Here is a 19,496-nt window from a genome sequence, read left to right as displayed (position 1 = left end):
ACTCCTCTCAGGCTCCATAAATTTTTGATTTGCCGCTATGGTTGGCTGGTTTTGATTGAGAATTGAAGAACAAACAGCATAGTTGTCTGGAATTGCACTTGGAGAAAAAGAATGTATGAAATCTTTGGATCAGATTCTGGGAGACGGATTGCAATGTCTCTGAGAACAGGGAGGCCACAATGCATACTGCACATTCATGTATCTTGTGGTAGTAAAAAAACAAACAATACATTTCTTCTAATGGAAACTGTGCTCAGTATGACCGCTTCACGTTCATCATGTATATTACATGTGTAGCTATTTATTTAGAAGTATATATGATATTGTTACAGAGACACCTGTCATAATGCTCTCTCATTAAGATGGGACTTGTCACTGCACTTATATTTGCAGTGACCAGTGACTATTCACTATGTCACTGCTGTGAATAGTGAAATTCTAATAAAAATGTAATGAATTGCTGGTGAGGTTTTTAATAATAAGCATGGTATTACACAGGTCAGCAAAAACAACATATAATGGCCAGACTTCCAGGGTCCAGATTTACTTGGTAGTTTTGCTCTCTGTTCCTATAAAATAGAATGACAAAATGGACTCTCTCTCCACTTACAGAAATATTTTAATACATCTTTTAGATGAAGCCTATGAGATTAATTTTGGCATAAGTTTGTTTTGGCTAGGATGTGTGACTTTTCTTCATTCTGATTACATGTTTAAGGTGTGATTGGCATAGTTGCAAAGACAATTGTGGAACTAACATGTCTCAACAATTCTGTGTAACTGGAGGTATGTCATGTATTTTGCTCCAGGATTTATATGATTATAAATCTTTTACGCAATAAAGCTATTGTAATTCTTCAGGCATATTGTTGTCTGGGTTGGAGTCAGACACCACACAATAAAATATTTTCTTAAACAATTTTTTAAAAATGTGCAAATAGTGGCATTATTTGACACGGGCTACATGATCAAGGTGTAGAGCACTCAAGAAATAGAAATCATATATAACTGATGGTATTTTAATTGGTTGGAGTTCTTCAGAAGCAGGGGCTTGACCAGGGCACCATTCCTGCAATAGCCATAACTGCATGCATATTTCTAATTGAAGCACAAGACTAGGCATAGTAATTGTGATTAATTGCAGCACTTAAGTGTGATTAATATAAAATTTTTTAATACACACGTAAAAGCTTCAGTTATGTATGTACTGTTTACAAAATACAAGAGACTTCATGGTGAGCCATAAGTTACAGGTTACCAAATGTAAAATTCAACCAATAACATTCTTAGTATTTTTTCCTGAAATTTAGTTATCAGATTTCATACTTTTTTAGCAATCATTATCATTTCACCCTTATCTTATAAGCATAGTGATGAAAATATGAAGTTTTCAAAATCAGCTACGCAATCCACTTTGAAATATAAATTTAGTCAAAGAAGCTTTTATTATGATACAAAAATGTTCAGACTTAAGTGGGCGTGGCCTACCCCATTTTATTATACATAAGCTAGAAGTTGATGATATAAAGCTTGTTGCTATCAAGTTTTGAAAAGTTAATCATGTTTCCTGTAAGCAGCTTAGGTTCCTAATCAGACTTACTACAGAAGGATCGAGTCATTGAAACATAGATGTCAAATAATTCCAAATATATTCTCAGATGACCCGTTCCATGTCTGAAACTAATTTCATTTCACAAATAACTTTTAAAACAACATTGACATAATTTAACAGCAATTATAACATTGACCCAAAATTTTAATAAATAAATCCACAGTAAGTAAATGCTCCAATCACTGGTATCTTTTTAAGCACTGGTAACTGAAACATTCTTGCAAATGACATAACTTTTGTTGATGACATCTCATTTTACATTAGGGGGCAATATGCTCTATTGCTAAATATTTGAGGTAATATCTCAGCAATACGAAAAACAAATGAAACAAAGTCTATTTCAGATGTATTTACAAATGTACTATTTTTTTAGTTTTTTTTTCAACAACATTGTTAATGTTAGATGCAAACATGGTAGAAACTCATATTCTGGACAAAGACAAAAGTTTAGTATTCCAAAACAAAAGGTTTCTTGAAAACTGAGAAAAAATATCCAATTTATTTTTCACTACCACTTGAATAACAGCATAATGATATTACAACACTGTTTGTCATGATGTTAGAAGCACAATTTTATACAAAAACTCATTATAAACCTTCCAAAAGTCTTCCTAAGAAATGTCTTCACAACACAACAACTTTAAAGAATCATTTGTGAAATGCCTTATCTTTCATTCCCATTTATTCCAATACAAAATTGTGGCTTTAAGATGTAACATTCACATGAAAAGTATTTCAATTTTATTACAAAACTAAAGCACATCATTCCTACCACACAGAGATTGGCTTAGATGATGTTAAGACAAATAAATTGCTTGATTCACTTGATTAATCTGAATTAGTCCACAGGTACACCAGAACTCAACCAGGAGCACTGATCATGCATTTGTTTTGTTTGACATCACTCCTTTGGTTTGTAATGACGTTTGACCAGTCTTACTGTTCGTTTTACTCCAGCTGTGAAACATAAAACAGGACTAATTATATCGGGTTTGTGATGGAGGATAAATGGGAAACAGTTAAATTAGGCTACAGAACAAAATAATTGCAGGTTACGGCTTTATATTTCTAGCCAGGATCTTACTTGGTGGCTTCCTGGCTGCAGCAAATCCTCTGCCCTCTGTAAAAGAAAACAACTTTTTCAGTCAGGCTGATCCAATGCTAAATTTTTATAGATTTGCAGGAAAAGGCTTTCACCTTGAATGATTCTGGTGATTTTCCCAGATTCTTCGTTCAGCAGAGCTGGATTATCACCGAAGCTGGTTATCTTAGACAAATCTGGGACTGAATGTGCAAACAAACCTCTTTAAAGATGGTCACTGGACATGCATTAATATTGATTTTTGTCCTGTCTTCTTAAACTCAACTGTTTTTATGCATTAATATGCAGACTTCTTACCCGCAATGATCTGAGGCTCGTTCACCGTGGTGATTGTGGTTTCACCTTTAAGATGAGGATGGGAGAAGAAGGTTGGGTATCATTTAACAGTTTTGAATCCCTATTGACTGAATTTGCTTAGTCCTTTCAGGCTGAAATCTGTTCACTACATTTTAGCATTTCAGTCAAGTTGAGGAAAGAATTTTGACGGGCTTTTTAGCCATTTTGTTTTAGATATGCAGGTAAGTTTGTAATCTAATGCTAATATTTAATATAGTCACACTAAAAAGACAATGAAAAGCCTGTCTAAGGTCACACCACAACATTTCAAAGTTTAGGAAGATAGAGAATGTTTTTGTTGAAAGAGCTTTAGTCTTAGATCAAGGCTCAATGCCCTCTGGAAAGGATTAATCATTTTAGAACCTACTTGTTTCTGTCCTCCTCCTACCAGTTCTGTCTTCTCTACCTGCATTAAAACACATCAGATCACAAGTGATGAGTTTGTTGCTTTTTATACTTCCTTGGTTGTTTTGGACTTGCAAAAGAAATGATGAATACATTTTCCAAATGCTATTTTTTTTCTTAACTTACCTCCGATAATTCTTGTGACCTTGGTGGGCTGTCTGCTGATGACCCTGGTTACTGTTTTGGTGGACCGATCCACCTCACCAACCACCTTTGAGCCATTTGGTTTTATCACTCTTGTTACCTGTTTGATGGTTGGCTTCCCTTCAATGACTGTGGTAACTGTTTTAACTGAAGGTTGATTTTCTTTGATGATCACTGTTTTTGTTTCTGGTACTAAAATGAAAAATGTTAAAAGTTATGTTCATAAATGCTGCATAGGCATTTCTAATCATAAAATGTAGCTTTAAAAATTTTTTGATTTTTTTATTCTGCTTTTTGCAGTGGATTAAGTTGTACCTGTTAAACAAAAGCATTTTGAGTCAGAAACATGGTTACTATTTTTCTACAGGTTATGACTAATTTTACTAAAGTCTTGAGTAACTGTCTCACAAAAGATTAGCAATAATTGTTCTAAATTAACCAACAACCAAAGATTATGGATCCACACATCCACCATGCAAAGGAAGCTCATTCCAACCACCGATATCGGTAATCTAGTTCTTTCTGTCATAATCCAAATCATGGAACCACAGGGAGTTGGTGATGAACTCCCTGTGAGAGTTGAACTATGTAAATTTAAAGCTTAAATTTTTTGGCCCAGCTCTTTCATCAACACAAGAGTAGAGCAATGCCCACATTATGCAAATGAGGCCCAAATCTGTCTATATCTCCTTAATTCTAGGTTCCCCAGTCAGATCCCTTACTACCCCATTTGTAATTACTTAGAAATACTAACAGACCCAAGTAGACTTAAATGATAATAAGAGTGGAGAAAAAAAGTAGAAGGACCAGACAATAGTTCTAATGTACTGGATAGAATCATCTTGCTTCGTAATGGATTTCTAAGGTAGTTATTATTTATTAAACAACATTTATACCAGTAGAGCCTGTCAGGGACTCCACAACAAATCACACAATCAACTCCACACAATCAAAAGGTCTATATCTTTTAACAGTGGTGTTAGTCTTACCTTCAAAGTAATGGGTAGTTGTGACGATCCTTTCTGTAAAGTAGTAAAATCAGTTTTAGCTTCAATTTTTACTCATCTTACAGCAATAAAGGAAAAAGAAGGAACACCTACTAATAAAGGTGAGTGGGATCTCAGCGTAAGTAAATCCAGAAACAAACTAAAGAACAAAAAGCACAAACAGTTAGATGATATACTAAACAGACTAGTTTTCTCTTTTAGTCGTGATTATTGTTTTTCTTTTTTCTGTTGTTCCAATACCTTTATTTCAATATACTTGATCAGCTTTTGCAGCACCAACAGGAGGTCCTGACTGCCCACAGGAAGGTCTATACATGACATGCAACATATCTTCTTGAAAATGCATTATGTATATTATGCCACTCGAACACACATGATGGGGTGTTGCATGCCTTTTCTTACCTGTTGGGTAGAGAACATTTTCCACCACATGGACCACGCCATTTGTAGCCATTAGATCACTCTTGGGAATCTCCACTGAGTTGACACGGATAAAATTATTTTCCTTTGGGGTAAAGAGAAAAAAAATAAAAATAAAAACATCAAACCTTAAGAAAAAGTTTCTATTTTTATAATTTTGAAGGAAAAATGTATTCCAAAGACAAAATATTGTAACACTTCATTGTAGCTGACTCCAAAAATAAACAAGCTGTAGCAGGTAGAGGCTCCATGGGAGGTAGACATGAGGAGTGAAGGTAAAGAATTTGCATTGATGTTTAAGATAAAATATCATGCTTTATTACTCCTGGCTGTTCTCCACAGCATATTGTTAGCCTTGAAGCACTTTGATATAGACTTCTCTGATGTGAGTTTAAAATGAGAAAGTTGGAAAAAAGTTGAGTCCAATACTCAAATTCTCAGAATGTGTGGCCATAAAATTTTATTACACAATAATAAAAGCATGTTTATGAAGAAACAGTAAAGGTAGTTCAAGGTAAAACAAAGGCTGAGTGTTAAAAAGCACTCAACCTGTGTTTTATCTTTAACACCTACAATATATTTCATTCAACAGATGCTTCTGCATGCAATTTACCTGAAGTTGGAAGTAAGTTTCCATTTTTTTTGGTGATACTGTATTTAAATCCATTTGAAAGCAGATTTTGAACTTGTTTTAGGATCTTACATATACAATTTTTAAGTTCTGAAAATATGTGGTCAAGTATAGAAAACAAAACACCTGCTAAGAATTAGATTAATAGGAAAAAGAGGAAAAAGAAAAAAGATAATTCCCTCCATATTAGAACTCAGTCTCTGATGCCATTGGAGGAGATGAAACATCTTCCTGTGGAACCAGAGAATGGTAGATTGGGTAGGATGTCATCTGGAGAAAGGTGTCTTTTGCTTCAGTTTGTTGTGATGAAAAAAAAAATCTGAGCCCAAAAGCAAGCTGTAAATTTACTTAACTGTCTCAGTTCATACTCTTGCCTGTAGTCACTTGAGGTAACCTATAGGTCATGAATAAAAGAACAAGATTCCTGCTACAAGAAGCTGAAATTAGCTTTTTATATAAGGTGGCTGTGTTTGGTCAGGAACTTCATCTGCTATTCAAAAGGAGTCAACTTTGGCAATTTGGGCATCTAATTAGGATGCCTTCTTGTGGAGAGTTTGGGGCTTGCTCCAAAAAACAAAAAACAAACAGAATGATCTTGGTTTCAAAATGACCACTTAATTGATGACAGGTGGATGTATTCAGTCAATTTCTGCTTTTGCATTGAAGACATAGAAGAAATGGAATAGCTCTTACAGATTTAAGTTGGAGGGGTTTGCCCTGCAGACTTTTCAGCAGATTAGTCACTTTAGCTTCTAGTCCTCCATTGATGATGATGCCCTCACTGAAGTGGTAGAGAAGAATGTTTCTCAAAGCATTTAAATCACCTGCCAATGACAACACAGACAATTTTGATTTGATTACTCAAATTCATACCTGAGCTACTAAAATCGTGGTGGGGTTTTGATGGATACTAACTTTTAAGCAAATCTAAGTCATCTGCACCAAGGGCTTCAAATGCCTTGTCAGTTGGAGCAAAGACTGTGTAAGAGCCATTCTGCCTCAGCAAATCTCCCAGACCAGCTGTTTCCATCAGTGACAAGAAAACCCTGCCAATGCCATTAGAGAAGAAAGAAACAAACAAAAACATTTAAAAATGTTAATTAAAAAAACACAGGAATTAAGGATCATGAACATTCAACAGAAATTATGTTACCATTTTAAAATATACAACCAGTCAAGGCAAAAGAAGAGCATGTAAGCTGCTAAGAAGCACCATAAAGGGATCTTTTAATCTGACATACATTAGAAAACGCAGAAACATTTTCTTATGGGTTTGGTATGGTTCATTTTAAATGTAAAATAAATATATGAAAAAAAAAATGTTCTCACTTAAAATTTCCATCAGCATCCAGGAGTTCAAAGGTCGTTTTGTCGGCTGGTTTGATCAATGATGTCATCACATGAAGGGCCCCATTCATTCCCTCTTTACTGCCTCGCACCATGCATGCACTTTCTATGCACACAGCCTTTGAAAAGAGAAAAGAGAGTTCAATCACACATTTAACATTCACTGTTTGAATCTGGAAACAATTTCTTGAAAGGGGAGTTGGTTCTGTCACACAATCCTCTTTAATCACAATCAATCAAACTAAACAATACAATGTTTCTATGAAGAAACGAATCCCATATGATTGTAGTTTCCAAACCGAGCAAGCAGAAACATATTTAACTAGTTTGCAGCTTTAGATTACAGCCGAAATACAACTAAAATATCGACAAACAGAAATCTTAAGTCCACTGACTTAAGACTTCAAAGATGGAAGCCAATGTTTGCCATTGGCTTTCACTTCAAATATATTTATCTATAATTATATTTTGACATACTTTATTCTCAGTTCTCAAAAACAGACACAGACATAGCTCTCACAGTGCGATAGATGAAGACTCTGAGTAGTTTGCCAGAAAGTGTTTCCAGCAGCTGTCCGTTGAACAGCATACTCAGTGAGATTTTTAACTTCAACATGTGGTTTTCCAGAATGAGTTTCAGGTACTCATCATCTGCCATCACTTCGTCTGAAAAGCACACATTAAAGTTAGTTTTAAAATAAAGCTAGAAAAAAAAATATTGCAGAAGATCGCTTCCACTTTCTTTTCTGTGTGTAAGATGTTAATGACATGAAATGTAAACCTATTACACAGAATAGCTTGTTTATAGGCTTCTGAAATAAGTTCGGTAGAACTTATTTCAACTGACCTGTGAAGACGGCATTTAGGGGAGCGAGGAGTGTGTACTGTGTGTCCGAACTCAGGGAAGAAGTTAAACCCATTTCAGAGACCAAGTCGCCAAAAGTGCTCTGGGATTTTCCAACCAGTTCCCTCACTTCCTTGGCTAATCAAGGGCATACAAACATGGAAAACTCAAACACACACTTGTAAAAGTATTCAAACCGCTTGACTTTCTCTACATCAAAACTATTTTAATTTGACAGTACACTTGCTAAATGGATAAAAAAAAACAAGAAAAAATCCACTGTTGAAATCTTTTTGAATTCCCAAGTTTGCAACAAGCCAGTTGTGGTACTCTTCACAGTTATGTGAAAAAAAACAAAACAAAAAACATATGGAGGAAGATGATCTGGTCAAATGACTGCTTAATGTTTTTTGTTTTTATTTTTTTAAATTTTTGCAAGTCGCTGTCGTGCAGTTAAATGACATCAAATAGTTATGGAGAAGTCACTTACCTGAATCAGGGATGAGCACCTGGTCTATGAGGTGAATTACTCCATTGGAGGCTACGATATCCTTCTTCAGCACCATTTTGATGCCGTTTACAGTCAGACTGTCACCGTCACAGCCAATCTCTATGGTGCTGCCCTCTTCAGTCTCATACACTGATCCTGCCATGATTGCTTCTGCACACTGGACACTGTTCAGCAGGTGGTAGGTCACCAGGGCTGAAATATAGAAGGTGCTGCTCAGGTCATATTAAGGCAATTAAATAAAGTTATGATCAAAATTCTCCAGATATCAATTCAATCAAATGTCTGTGAGCTGTATCAACAGCCCACCCTCAGAGGTCAAGTAGAGTCCATGCCTTCACTGATCAAGGCTAGCTTGTCAGCAAAAAAGTAGATTGAGTAAGCCTTAAGGTGGTAAGGCTGACGGACATCATATAACGCCTGTGATACATTTGATATTTTGGTTGTTGCTTCTTCTGCCTTTGTGTTGTGTAATGATTAGGTCAAATCAACATGTTTTTATGAAACCATTAACAACCTTACATTGTTCGATAGGCTACTTCTGATTTTCACTTCAATGTTTTTGGTGCTTTCAGACATCTCTCAGATGTAATTTTTTCACCACCAGGATGTGGAATTGAATATCTTCTCACTTGAATATGCTGCTCATAAAATAACTTCATGCTTATTAATGTGTATTGTGGTTAGATAATAGATGTGGTATTTTGTCTGATATTGCGCTAGAACTTGATTTTAACTAAATAATGAGGTGTAGCTGTTGATAATGTGACATCTGCGATGCTCAAATGTTAATTCTTTCAACTAAAAAAAGGAGTGCTCTTCTCAGAGATATGTCTTAACAATTTTGTAGAAAATAACTTTTGTATATTTGGCTTGTTTACTGAGGTTTGAAGGCAGCTTGTACACACTCCCTCTTATCTTTTGAGCCCAAATCAAAATTATTAGCTAATAGTCACTATGTCAGTTTGACATTACACACTTCTTTGTGTGTACAAGTGTGTTGTGCACGATGACCTAAGTCCTGTGGTATGGAACAGAAGCTTAGTTTATGGGATGCCCAGCTGTGGAACTTGATGGGAGTCATCTGGCCAGCAAGATTAACCGTGTATTCCATATTTTCTTGCCAGCACTAGCGTGTGGCTGTAAATGCACACAGTGTCTTATATGATGTTCTGATATTCCATGATTTTATGATTATAGTGGCTAAATTTAATACCACAAAGAGCAATATTTCTTGTAGCTTGATTCTTTGTTTCTCCAACAGTTATGCCTGAGACAGGCATAACTGTTTTTCATAAATCTACCTAAACAAAATGTTTTGAAACTTAAAATATCCAATTCTTAGAATTGACTCAATTTAAGGTAAACTATTAAAGAGTTACATAATATGTATTCATAACTATAATAGAAGTAAACTGTGTCTTTAGTATCAAGTTTGAGTTACGACGTGAAAGTAAATGAATGCGTATGACTAAGTATCTTGGCTTTAATTGATTTAATTTATAAACTTTTTTGAGATGTTTTAAGGCAAATCCTTTCAAAAATATTAACTGAGTTAAAAAAGATGGATATTAAATGGGGTGAATGCATTGTTTTAAAAAACATTAAAATAGTGTCTTGTGCTTGTACATGCAAAGTATGTAGAGTGGTAATTATATAAGCACCAGGAGCACTGAAGGAGTCAAAATTTTAGAGTCAGCTGAGATCATAATAAGACAATAAGCAATTTGATTTTTGCTTTATCATGTTTGTACCTTTAATGACTGGCTCGTTTTCAAAGATACTCTCCATGAATCCTGGCGTCAGCTTATCGAAAGCCTCATTTGTTGGAGCAAACAACGTAAACTGACCGGGCTGGCCCAACTTATTCATAATACCAGCAATAAATACTGCATTCTAGGAAAAGCACAAAAACAACAAGAAATATTGTGTTAAATGTAAATCCAAAGAAGACAAGACCTGATTCAATTGTTGAAGCCAATTCAAGTTTGATCACATTGAAAGAGGAGAGCTGTTCTTCATTCTCCAGGTAGTCCTTGATTGTACCAGTAACAGAGCTGATCACCCGATCTATGACATGCACCACACCATTAGTTGCCATCTGGTTACCGTGGATGATCCTGGCACAGTTCACAGTCACAACCTAAAGAGGGAGATACAATTTTCAGTCCAGTCATTACGAGTACATGACTCTGCACCAGTGATTGTTTCATAGACTGACCCCATTAGGATAGTGGTTGATGAAGATCGCCTGGCTATTGTACATTGAAGTGACAGGCATTCCATTCTTCATGTCTTTGGTCATCAGGCGATGGTTTACCATGTGATAGTGAAGCGCGTTGAAAAGCTCAATATTCACATTGTCCTCTAATGCAGCCCGTGCAGTCTATGGAAGTCACAATAATGAAGACAATACAGTAAATGGCTTTATTAATGCAAATATGTACAGTAATTTGAAAAAGAATTCATACTCCCTAAACTGTTACCCATAAACACAAAACAATATTGTATTTCATTGGGATTTTAACAATTTTGGTCTATCACATAAATCTCAAATTTAATGTAAAAGTGTGTGGTATAAATGTGAGAAAGTGTGAAAAGTTTAAAAAATTAGAATATTTGTTACAAGATTATTTTACACCTCCACATCACTCACAGGATTCAGTTCGTCCCAAGCCTCATTGCTGGGCGCAAACACAGTGAATGTGCCTGTGCCTTCGATTTCCTGTCTTAGCTTTGATATATCAGAGTATCGTTGTGTGGTTTCAGCCTTTACAAGCCCCAAAGTATTATATACATTGTCAATTGGAGCCACTGTAGGATAGAGAAAATTAAAGTTAGCAATTTTTGACAAAAACAACAGAGAGCAATAAGTTTAGACTACAGTGGATCCCACCTGCAGGGCATCCTTTCATTCCATCCAGCTTCATGTACCCAGGGCAACACTCATATAAGACCTCCCTGGAAAAAGGGAAAAATAAATACAAACATGAAAGTTTCGGTTCACTGTTAATCATTAAAACAGAAGCAGATGTAGAATAAGAATAAAACCCCCCTCATTATTACTCAAGTACTTGCAGTTGCTGTGTGTAGTATTGTTTCAATTTTTTGGCAGCAAAATGAAAATAAATAAAACAGAGGGAGATCAAATATGAATGCAATGCAAGTTGAGATAATGAAAAAAAATCTCTCTCAAGGGAGCAGATTTGGCAGCTGAGTGAGAGAAAAAAAGAAAACAACATCTGGAGCCATGAGACAATGACAACTGTTTGGATCATGACTGGTGAACTAAAAGAAATTGCATAGCAAGAGTACACAAAGCAGCACTTTCGCTGAGTTTAATATTTTTCAATGAGGAGAACATGGTGTATGGGGGACTTCTTAAAAATAACTGCAAGGAGAAAACATAAGCAAAGCACAATAAACATAATAAATTTTTCCCAAGACAAAGTGTGAAAAATTTGTAACGGATAACTCATTTGGAAACCCTAATGAATATTTATCTCAGCAATCAGCTAATGACATCCAGCGAATGTCATACAATATAACAAATAAACATACATAACGAAAGTCAGTGCAACAGAGCCGTACATATCAAAAGACATGAAAATCTGAGCAAAACAAAAGACAAAAACTCTGCAGCTACCATGTGGTGAAGAAAATAAGTCTATAAGAGTTAATATCAAAGTGAGAGAAACTTTACTGGACTTGATAGATTTGCTCTATTACTCCATAGGAAACAGAAGACTTACATGGCAAACACTTATCATGTTAACAAGGAAAGTAGACAAGATTATTTTATGTGAAAATCATTCTGCCTAAATTCACACTACATGTCCTGAATTACATTTTTCAGCTCAGCTGATAGGGAGTCACAGCTCACAAGATAAGCTGAAGATAGTGGTGCATTTAGTGCAAATAGTGGGTTCTACTAAACCCCCTAGTTTAGTGTTTGGATCTGACCCAAATCCTTCAAGTCTTTGACACTTTTTATTACTTTGGAATGGATTTATAGATGTAGCAGAAAAGGAACCATGCTGGTTGAGCTGAACCAGGTCATCCCAGTTCAGTTGGAGACAAAATATAGAAAATCATGAGGAGTAAACAAAAACCTATCATAACCTGCTTCCAACTGGTTGGGAAACAATTCTTGGAATATTCTTACTCATGTCTTTCTATTTTATTTTTTAAAGTTGAACACATGGGAACAGGACCAGGGAGAGGATAAAATCACCAGAACGGAAAGTGTCTGGCCCCGTCACATTAGACAAGATATAAGACCAAAATATTGCTTTCTGAGTCAAAAATAAGGCTCAAATCTTTTGGATAACATTATCATGTAACATGTAAATGTGCAAAGCTAACCGGGAATCTTTTTGGATTGTTATCCGAGTCAGAACCTGGGATTTCCAGGCAAAACAAAATTTAGGTTTTCAGCCAACAGTCCCTTACCTAGCTTTCATCATTCATTGCAAATTTAAATGTCTTTACAGAGAGCATTCATGCTGTGTGCTGTAATTCACAGCACACAATTTTGTTCCTTTTTGATTAGCTTGCAATTTGTGCAAACCAACTGAAAGATATGTATTTTTTTCTCAACTGTACTAGATCTGGGAATTATGAGAGGTTCCTCTAAACTGGATGAAAATGTATAAAGTACGCATGAACACAATTAAGAAATGTATAAGAGACTTCTCATAAAATCTATCAAAATGGGTATTTTTTGTCTTTTTCTCTCGGCCCAACATCCATAGGAATGCTCACGCATTTGTGGCAGATCTAGAATCTGATCCATGTGTTAATACATCTTAATCCAACTATGCACACACTGGATGACGGTGCTTCTCCACTGCTGTCTTTGCTGCCATTGTTGGACGCAAAAGAAAAAAAGCAGGTAAACAGCATTGCTGCAACAAAGGAAATATTGCTAAACGTTCACAGGCATGATACAATTCCACCGTTAACACATAGTTTTAGTTTTTCTAGTCTATTTAGAAATGCGATTTTACTCTAACATAATTCCAGAGTGTGGTTCACTGGTCCATTTTTTTTTAAAGATGCAGCATAAGAAACCTCAGTAAGTTAAGCCTATGGGGTTTTAATACCAGCTGAGGTTGATGTGTCTCTGCATTAGTCAGTCTTCAAAGCGTACTGTTCTCCCAGTACAAACAAACTATTTATAGGTGCAAAGGCAGAGAAATTATCAAATTTAAATTGAAACTGGCAGAAATAAAATCAGAACACTACAACCCAAGCTATTACACAGGCTTACTATGTAGAATGTTGTATTTAAGTGACTCTTCAAGAACATGAAATGACACTGAAATGTAGCAGAATCATTATGGCTTGAGATGCAGAAAGAGCAGTGTGGTTTTTGTCCTTGTCGTGAAACAGGACAAAAACCACGACCAGGACAAGAATGAGATCGCAGATACAAGCGGATGAAATGGGTTTTCTACGTAGGGTGTCTGGGCTCTCCCTTAGAGATAGGGTGAGAAGCTCAGTCATCCGGGAGAAACTCAGAGTAGAGCCGCTGCTCCTTCACATCAAGAGAAGCCAGTTGAGGTGGCTCGGGCATCTGGTCAGGATGCCTCCTGGATGCCTCCCTGGTGAGGTGTTCTGGGCAGGTCCCACTGGGAGGAGGCCCCGGGGAAGACCCAGGACACACTGGAAGGACTATGTTTCTCAGCTGGCCAGGGAACACCTTGGGATTCCCCCGGAGCAGCTGGAACAAGTGGCTGGGGAGAGGGACGTCTGGACCTCCCTTCTGAAGCTGCTACCCCCGCGACCCGACCCCGGATAAAGCGGAAGAAAATGGATGGACTGATGGAGATGCAGAATTTGACTGATACTTAAGCGGTAAAAAAAAAAATATATATATATATATTTAAATTCCCTTCTCACCCACCGCGGGTGGTGATTCTTCTTCCTCTTAGCTCGGGTCCTCTACCAGAGGCCTGGGAGCTTGAGGGTTCTGCGCAGTATCTTGGCTGTGCCTAGGACTGCACATTTCTGGACTGAGATGTCTGATGTTGTTCCTGGGATCTGTTGTAGCCACTGTTCCAGTTTGGGGGTGACTGCCCCGAGGGTCCCGATGACCACAGGCACCACTGTGGTCTTCACCTTCCAGGCCCTCTCCAGTTCCTCCCTTAGGCCCTGGTATTTCTCTAGTTTTTCATGCTCCTTTTTCCTGATGTTGCAGTCACTTGGTATTGCCACATCCACCACAACGGCTTTCCTCTGTATATATATATATATATATATATATATATATAGCTTGATCTAGAGCTCAAAAAAGAATTCTATTTTACACAATGCCCTCTGCAACCCCCATCCTCAAGGTTTTCCGTATGTTTTTGCTCTATTGAAGAAAAAATAAGCTCTAATTTCAGTTTCTGTTGTGACTGGTCCACTTGGTTCTGGGCCAGTTAAGACATGTAAAAGATTTCCTTAGTCCAAAATTAGCAACTTGAAACTAAAAGAAACTGGGAGAAAATGAATGTGCTTTTCTCAAAGAGTGGAATAGTTTTAGGGAACTCAGGCTGCACATTACTGCAGGGATATGATGCAAACAAAATGGGTGTGGTGACTGCTGGATAAACTACTGAATATTGAATAAGGGGTCAATAAGTTTAAACATCTTCTCTGAGACACAAATAAAGAAAGAAAATGTTAGGCAAAGGGAAAACTGATCTACAGCATTGATCCACAGATGGAGTATTCTTGAAATAGGTTAGGTTAAAAATTTGCTCAGATATATTAACAGATGGAGGGCTAATTCCAAATACTGTTTAAACACAGAACTGACTAATGCTGCGCTTTGTGATGCATTATTCTTTAGCATACATTAGTAAGGAACATCTTTGGTCTCACAGTTTGAAATGGTTGAGTCAGGCAAACTTTAATCCCCTTTGATCTGCTGCCTTTTGTTGTGAAAATTGCCAAAATGTTCATATTATTTTACGTTAGAATTTTGAATACATAAATACTGGTTGCGCAATTGTTGGCAGTCAGAGGTGGTATGAAGTCACTCCTTCTTGGCTTTTACTCTGACAGGATAATATGTGCAGTAAAGACCAGAGACAGAACAAGGCAGTTCGCTGAAAGCAATCATCAGAGCAATGTGGCCTCCAGATGAGCGCACATACCTAAATAATTTTATCTAATGAAAGCAGTTGCAGTTCTTCTCTGTTATGCAATCAACCAATCATATGGATGATAAACTGTCTGTCTTATATCTTCAGTTACATCTTATATATATCTCAACCTGTTTACTATTCTTACAACTTTTATACTCTAAAGGCCTCATTCAGTACTTCCTCAACATTTAGATTGTACCTTAAAATACGTAGAGAAGTGGCTTCAACTCCTTTTCTTGAAGTTCAGGCCTATGTTGTTATTTTTTTTTTTACATAATAATTGGACTTTACAAGTTTCCAGTTGAAAATACAACAGTAATCACCCCTAAACATGAAATTCTGACTAAGAAAGTCAGGAGTGGTGGAGCAGTCCCGAGTTCAGAATCCAATATGATGGATACCCAGAAACGTTGAAGGAATTAGCAGTTTATTAACAGGTTTGAATAATTACATTCCTTTTAAACCAGACTGCAGAGTATCTGTTAATGAACCACTTCCATTCGTGTCTGAACGCATAAAATGTGGAGTAATATGCTCTTATTGGCTTGTATCACTAGTTGCCATCACAACAAACAGAAGAGTCCACCCATTTTCTGACATGCAACCAGAACACATTCACGCCAGGTGTGACTTTGTTCCAAGATCCAAGCTCCAATATGCAAGCCAAATGTCAAGAGAAACACATGCTACGTCCCTTTGGGGAGTAAAAGTTGAAAAGCAGAGGGGTTTCTGTTGAGTAAGAAAGAGCTGGAGTCATCAAATCCAGGCCTCGAGGACCGGTTGTTGCAACTATTAAATGCATCTCTCCTTCAACAGCTGAGTCAAATAATCAAGTCATTAGCAGAAATCTGGAGAACTTGGCTGCATTCTGAGAGGCAATTCAGCCATTTGATTCACTGGCGCTCAAGGTCTGGACTGGAGGACACCTGACAGAGCCTTTCCTTCTGTCATCCCACACACTCCCAAAACACACCAGTCTCTATTTTGTTCTTTTCACTCTTCTATCACTACAAGATGGTCAAAGTGTCAAATGTGATGGATCTTCACTTGTGTGCAGAATAATTCAGTTAAGGTCAGCTAAGCATTTAAGATTTAAAAGTAGAAATGTTTAAATGTGTTTGCTTTTATATATATATATATATATATATATATATATATATATATATATATATATATATATATATATATATATATATATATATATATATATATGTTTTGTTTTTCAGCATCATCAGCCACCAGGAATGTGAAGCAAAGTTTGATTTGAGTGCCTAAGTAGAGTTAATCCCAAACACTCATTTCCTTTTCCTGGACATACAGGAAATACACCTCACCCCTTCACCCTTACCCCCTCCTTTGGGGTGGGGGAGTTTGGAGACAACTGGGACTGTCTTTGCAGATGAGTTAGGGAATATTTAGTCAATGTGTAATTGACAGATGACATGTTTGGAGTGGTTGTTTCTTTTCCACATGTTCTGCTCCAGCTGTCGATGTCCTGGGCAGAAGGACCTTTTGGCCAAATCAGAAACCACTTCTAGTTGAAAAGTTTGTCACATTATCAGAATGGCATACATTCAATCTAAATTACTGATTCACAATTTTTTTTAATTTGATAGATTTGATAAATTAAACAGGTCTGAGGACACTAGAACTGTGAGTGTGTCTTATCAAAATGTCTGTTCTGGAATTTGTCTTGCAGTAAATTCTCTGAACCATGACTGCAAGACACTAATAATTTTTGGAAAATTGAGTAGCAATGCTTTCTGATGCAGTTTGAGAATTGTGTAAGTATATTACGTCAAAAGTTGCAACTGTAAACCTGCTAATCTCTGCTAGTACATTCACATTACACAGGTAAACATTTCTAAGAAGCCAAGGATGCTATTTTTCATGACTGTGTGGTTTTATTCTAATATTTGATATTTGACCTTACTCTTCAGTCTCTTTCTTTTTTATTATTAATGCTATCTCTGTGTATATGAATATCCTGTATTTCAGGTGCTGATACAGAGGAATTTCCATGATGAGAGACAAGAAAGGATATTATATTCTATTCTAATTTCTGAAATCTCCTCAGGTGTCTAATATGGTGTTTCTTTAGATTAATGAGTTTGATTGGATGGTAATGATAGTCTGAAAGACTGCACCACATTTTTCTCGCTCTTTGCTTGAGAAAGTATGAAGCTCCAGCTGGGCCTTACACTCCATTGAATGTTTCCTAATAACACACTCATTCAGTGAGGCGTTTCCCAGGAAAAAAATATTGTTGCTGTAAATTCATCATGACATTCTTCCAGATTTTGGCTTGAAAATATCTTCCTTAAATTATAACTAGTTAAAATAAGAACAGACAACATTTCCATGAACACACACAAAAGCTCAACACGCTTACAAGGACTAAAATCTCAATAAACCAGATGAATCTCCAGAATTTTATGCACAGCTGGGTAATATTGAATAAGTTCAACAAAGAAATTTACTGCATTACAAGTCCAAACTAGAGAAAAAGGAGTATGAAAGAAGACAACGAGTGCAGTTGTTTTACATTATGTAAAATTCTGCCTCTTTTTCTAGGGAAGAAAGTGGATGGATTGGTTGACCACAGAGGCAGAAATTTAGAGAACTCAAACTCAGCCGCCCTCATCCACCTGAAAGTGCTGGGGATGAATTATTTTCATGCAAAGAAATATTCACAGCTAATATTCATTCTGATCTGACAGTTTTCTTTATTCAGTGGATTTGATAAAGCAGGGAACACTTTGCACTTTAGATGACTGTTCAATACTAAGACCCAATTTATATTTGAACAAATCAGCAATGTACGGAAGACTTACGCCTTCTTGCCACAGATGGATTTTTTGTACCAGTTTCTGCACGTGCTGAAGTACTTTTTCTTGGTTCCCTCCACTTGCTGCAGTGCACACACATTGGGCCTGTCAAAGAAAGAATTTTGTGGGGAGGAAGGGTAAGAAAGCAAAGAAAACAAAGTGAAAATCACGGGGAGGAGTAATAGTGTCATATGTAGGTGGGAACATGGTAGATTAGTTTCACAAGACACACAAATGAGCAAAAATGGTAGCAGAAATGCCAGTAATCTGTGAAAAGTTTCTTTTACTTCTAAGAAAAATAAACTTTTTTGAGTAAGAATTTTTTTCTTGCTCAGAAAACATGGCAAAAATGTTAAGGTCCTTATCAGTAAAAGAAACTTAAATCACTGACAAGATTTCTATACCTATGTTCTTAGTTTCATTTTAATGACAATAAATGTCACTTTGTATCAATCACTGTAATTGTGGAACACAAGCAAAAAGCAAAAAAAGACAGCAAATATTAATCACACATATTTTAACAAGCTCATATTTGTGTCTGCTAGTGAAGGAAATGTCCACTTGTTCAACTTTGAGTTTGTTTAGAAATTTTTTTTATCAATCATGTCTTTTGAAAATAATGGGACATTCATTCTCATATTTAAATTAAACAAAGTGCTGAAATGCTGAATTGCACAAAAAAAAAAGCACAAAATTAACTTATCTTGAGTGTAACTCTTAGCCGATTGTGAAAGCCATTTCCTTTCACAAACACACATATCTACTAATTTGTCACTGATACAGCTAATATTTGATCACTCTGTTTTGCAGTAAAGATTATCCAAGTACAAATAATTTTCCTAATCTATCCTTCCAATTATTTCCTCTGTTCTTACCCTTCTTTCCTTGCCCGTATGCGACTGTGGGTGACTATTTTGTCATAAGCTGAGGAATCCACACTTCCTAGAAAGAAGAGCGCCACCACCACTAAAGTCACCACTGGTAGCTGATCCATCCTGAGGAGTTATCAGTCCTCTGCACTTCAAGGCCACCAAAACACTCTCCTTTTTGTCCTTTGAATACACTCTCTTGCAACCCTTTTTGAAAAACCCACCCACAAGATATTGGACCACATAAGTGAGAGGGGGAACTTTTATACCAACATCCTTGACTTTCCAACACACCCACTCTCTA

The 19,496-nt window shown here is 36.5% G+C and overlaps 1 protein-coding gene across 1 annotated transcript; it reads right to left on the bottom strand.

Moving 5' to 3' along the window:
• Positions 1-1,152: 1,152 nt before the first annotated feature.
• LOC122844496 (periostin-like) lies at positions 1,153-19,453 on the bottom strand. Its single transcript, XM_044140004.1, has 23 exons — positions 19,199-19,453; positions 18,330-18,428; positions 11,253-11,317; positions 11,013-11,170; positions 10,578-10,742; positions 10,353-10,499; positions 10,111-10,252; positions 8,339-8,551; positions 7,852-7,986; positions 7,525-7,670; positions 6,987-7,123; positions 6,573-6,703; positions 6,351-6,481; positions 5,009-5,111; positions 4,847-4,914; positions 4,700-4,745; positions 4,589-4,621; positions 3,582-3,791; positions 3,418-3,456; positions 3,012-3,056; positions 2,810-2,896; positions 2,697-2,732; positions 1,153-2,569 (listed from the first exon to the last, which is right to left on the bottom strand). The coding sequence occupies exons 1-23, from the start codon at positions 19,315-19,317 to the stop codon at positions 2,514-2,516; spliced, it is 2,511 nt and encodes an 836-aa protein (XP_043995939.1). The 5' UTR covers positions 19,318-19,453; the 3' UTR covers positions 1,153-2,513.
• Between the last annotated feature and the right edge of the window lie 43 nt (positions 19,454-19,496).

This window comes from Gambusia affinis, linkage group LG15, assembly GCF_019740435.1.
Source record: "Gambusia affinis linkage group LG15, SWU_Gaff_1.0, whole genome shotgun sequence".
Classification (NCBI taxonomy): domain Eukaryota; kingdom Metazoa; phylum Chordata; class Actinopteri; order Cyprinodontiformes; family Poeciliidae; genus Gambusia; species Gambusia affinis.
This window is presented reverse-complemented; position numbering and strand designations above follow the sequence as displayed.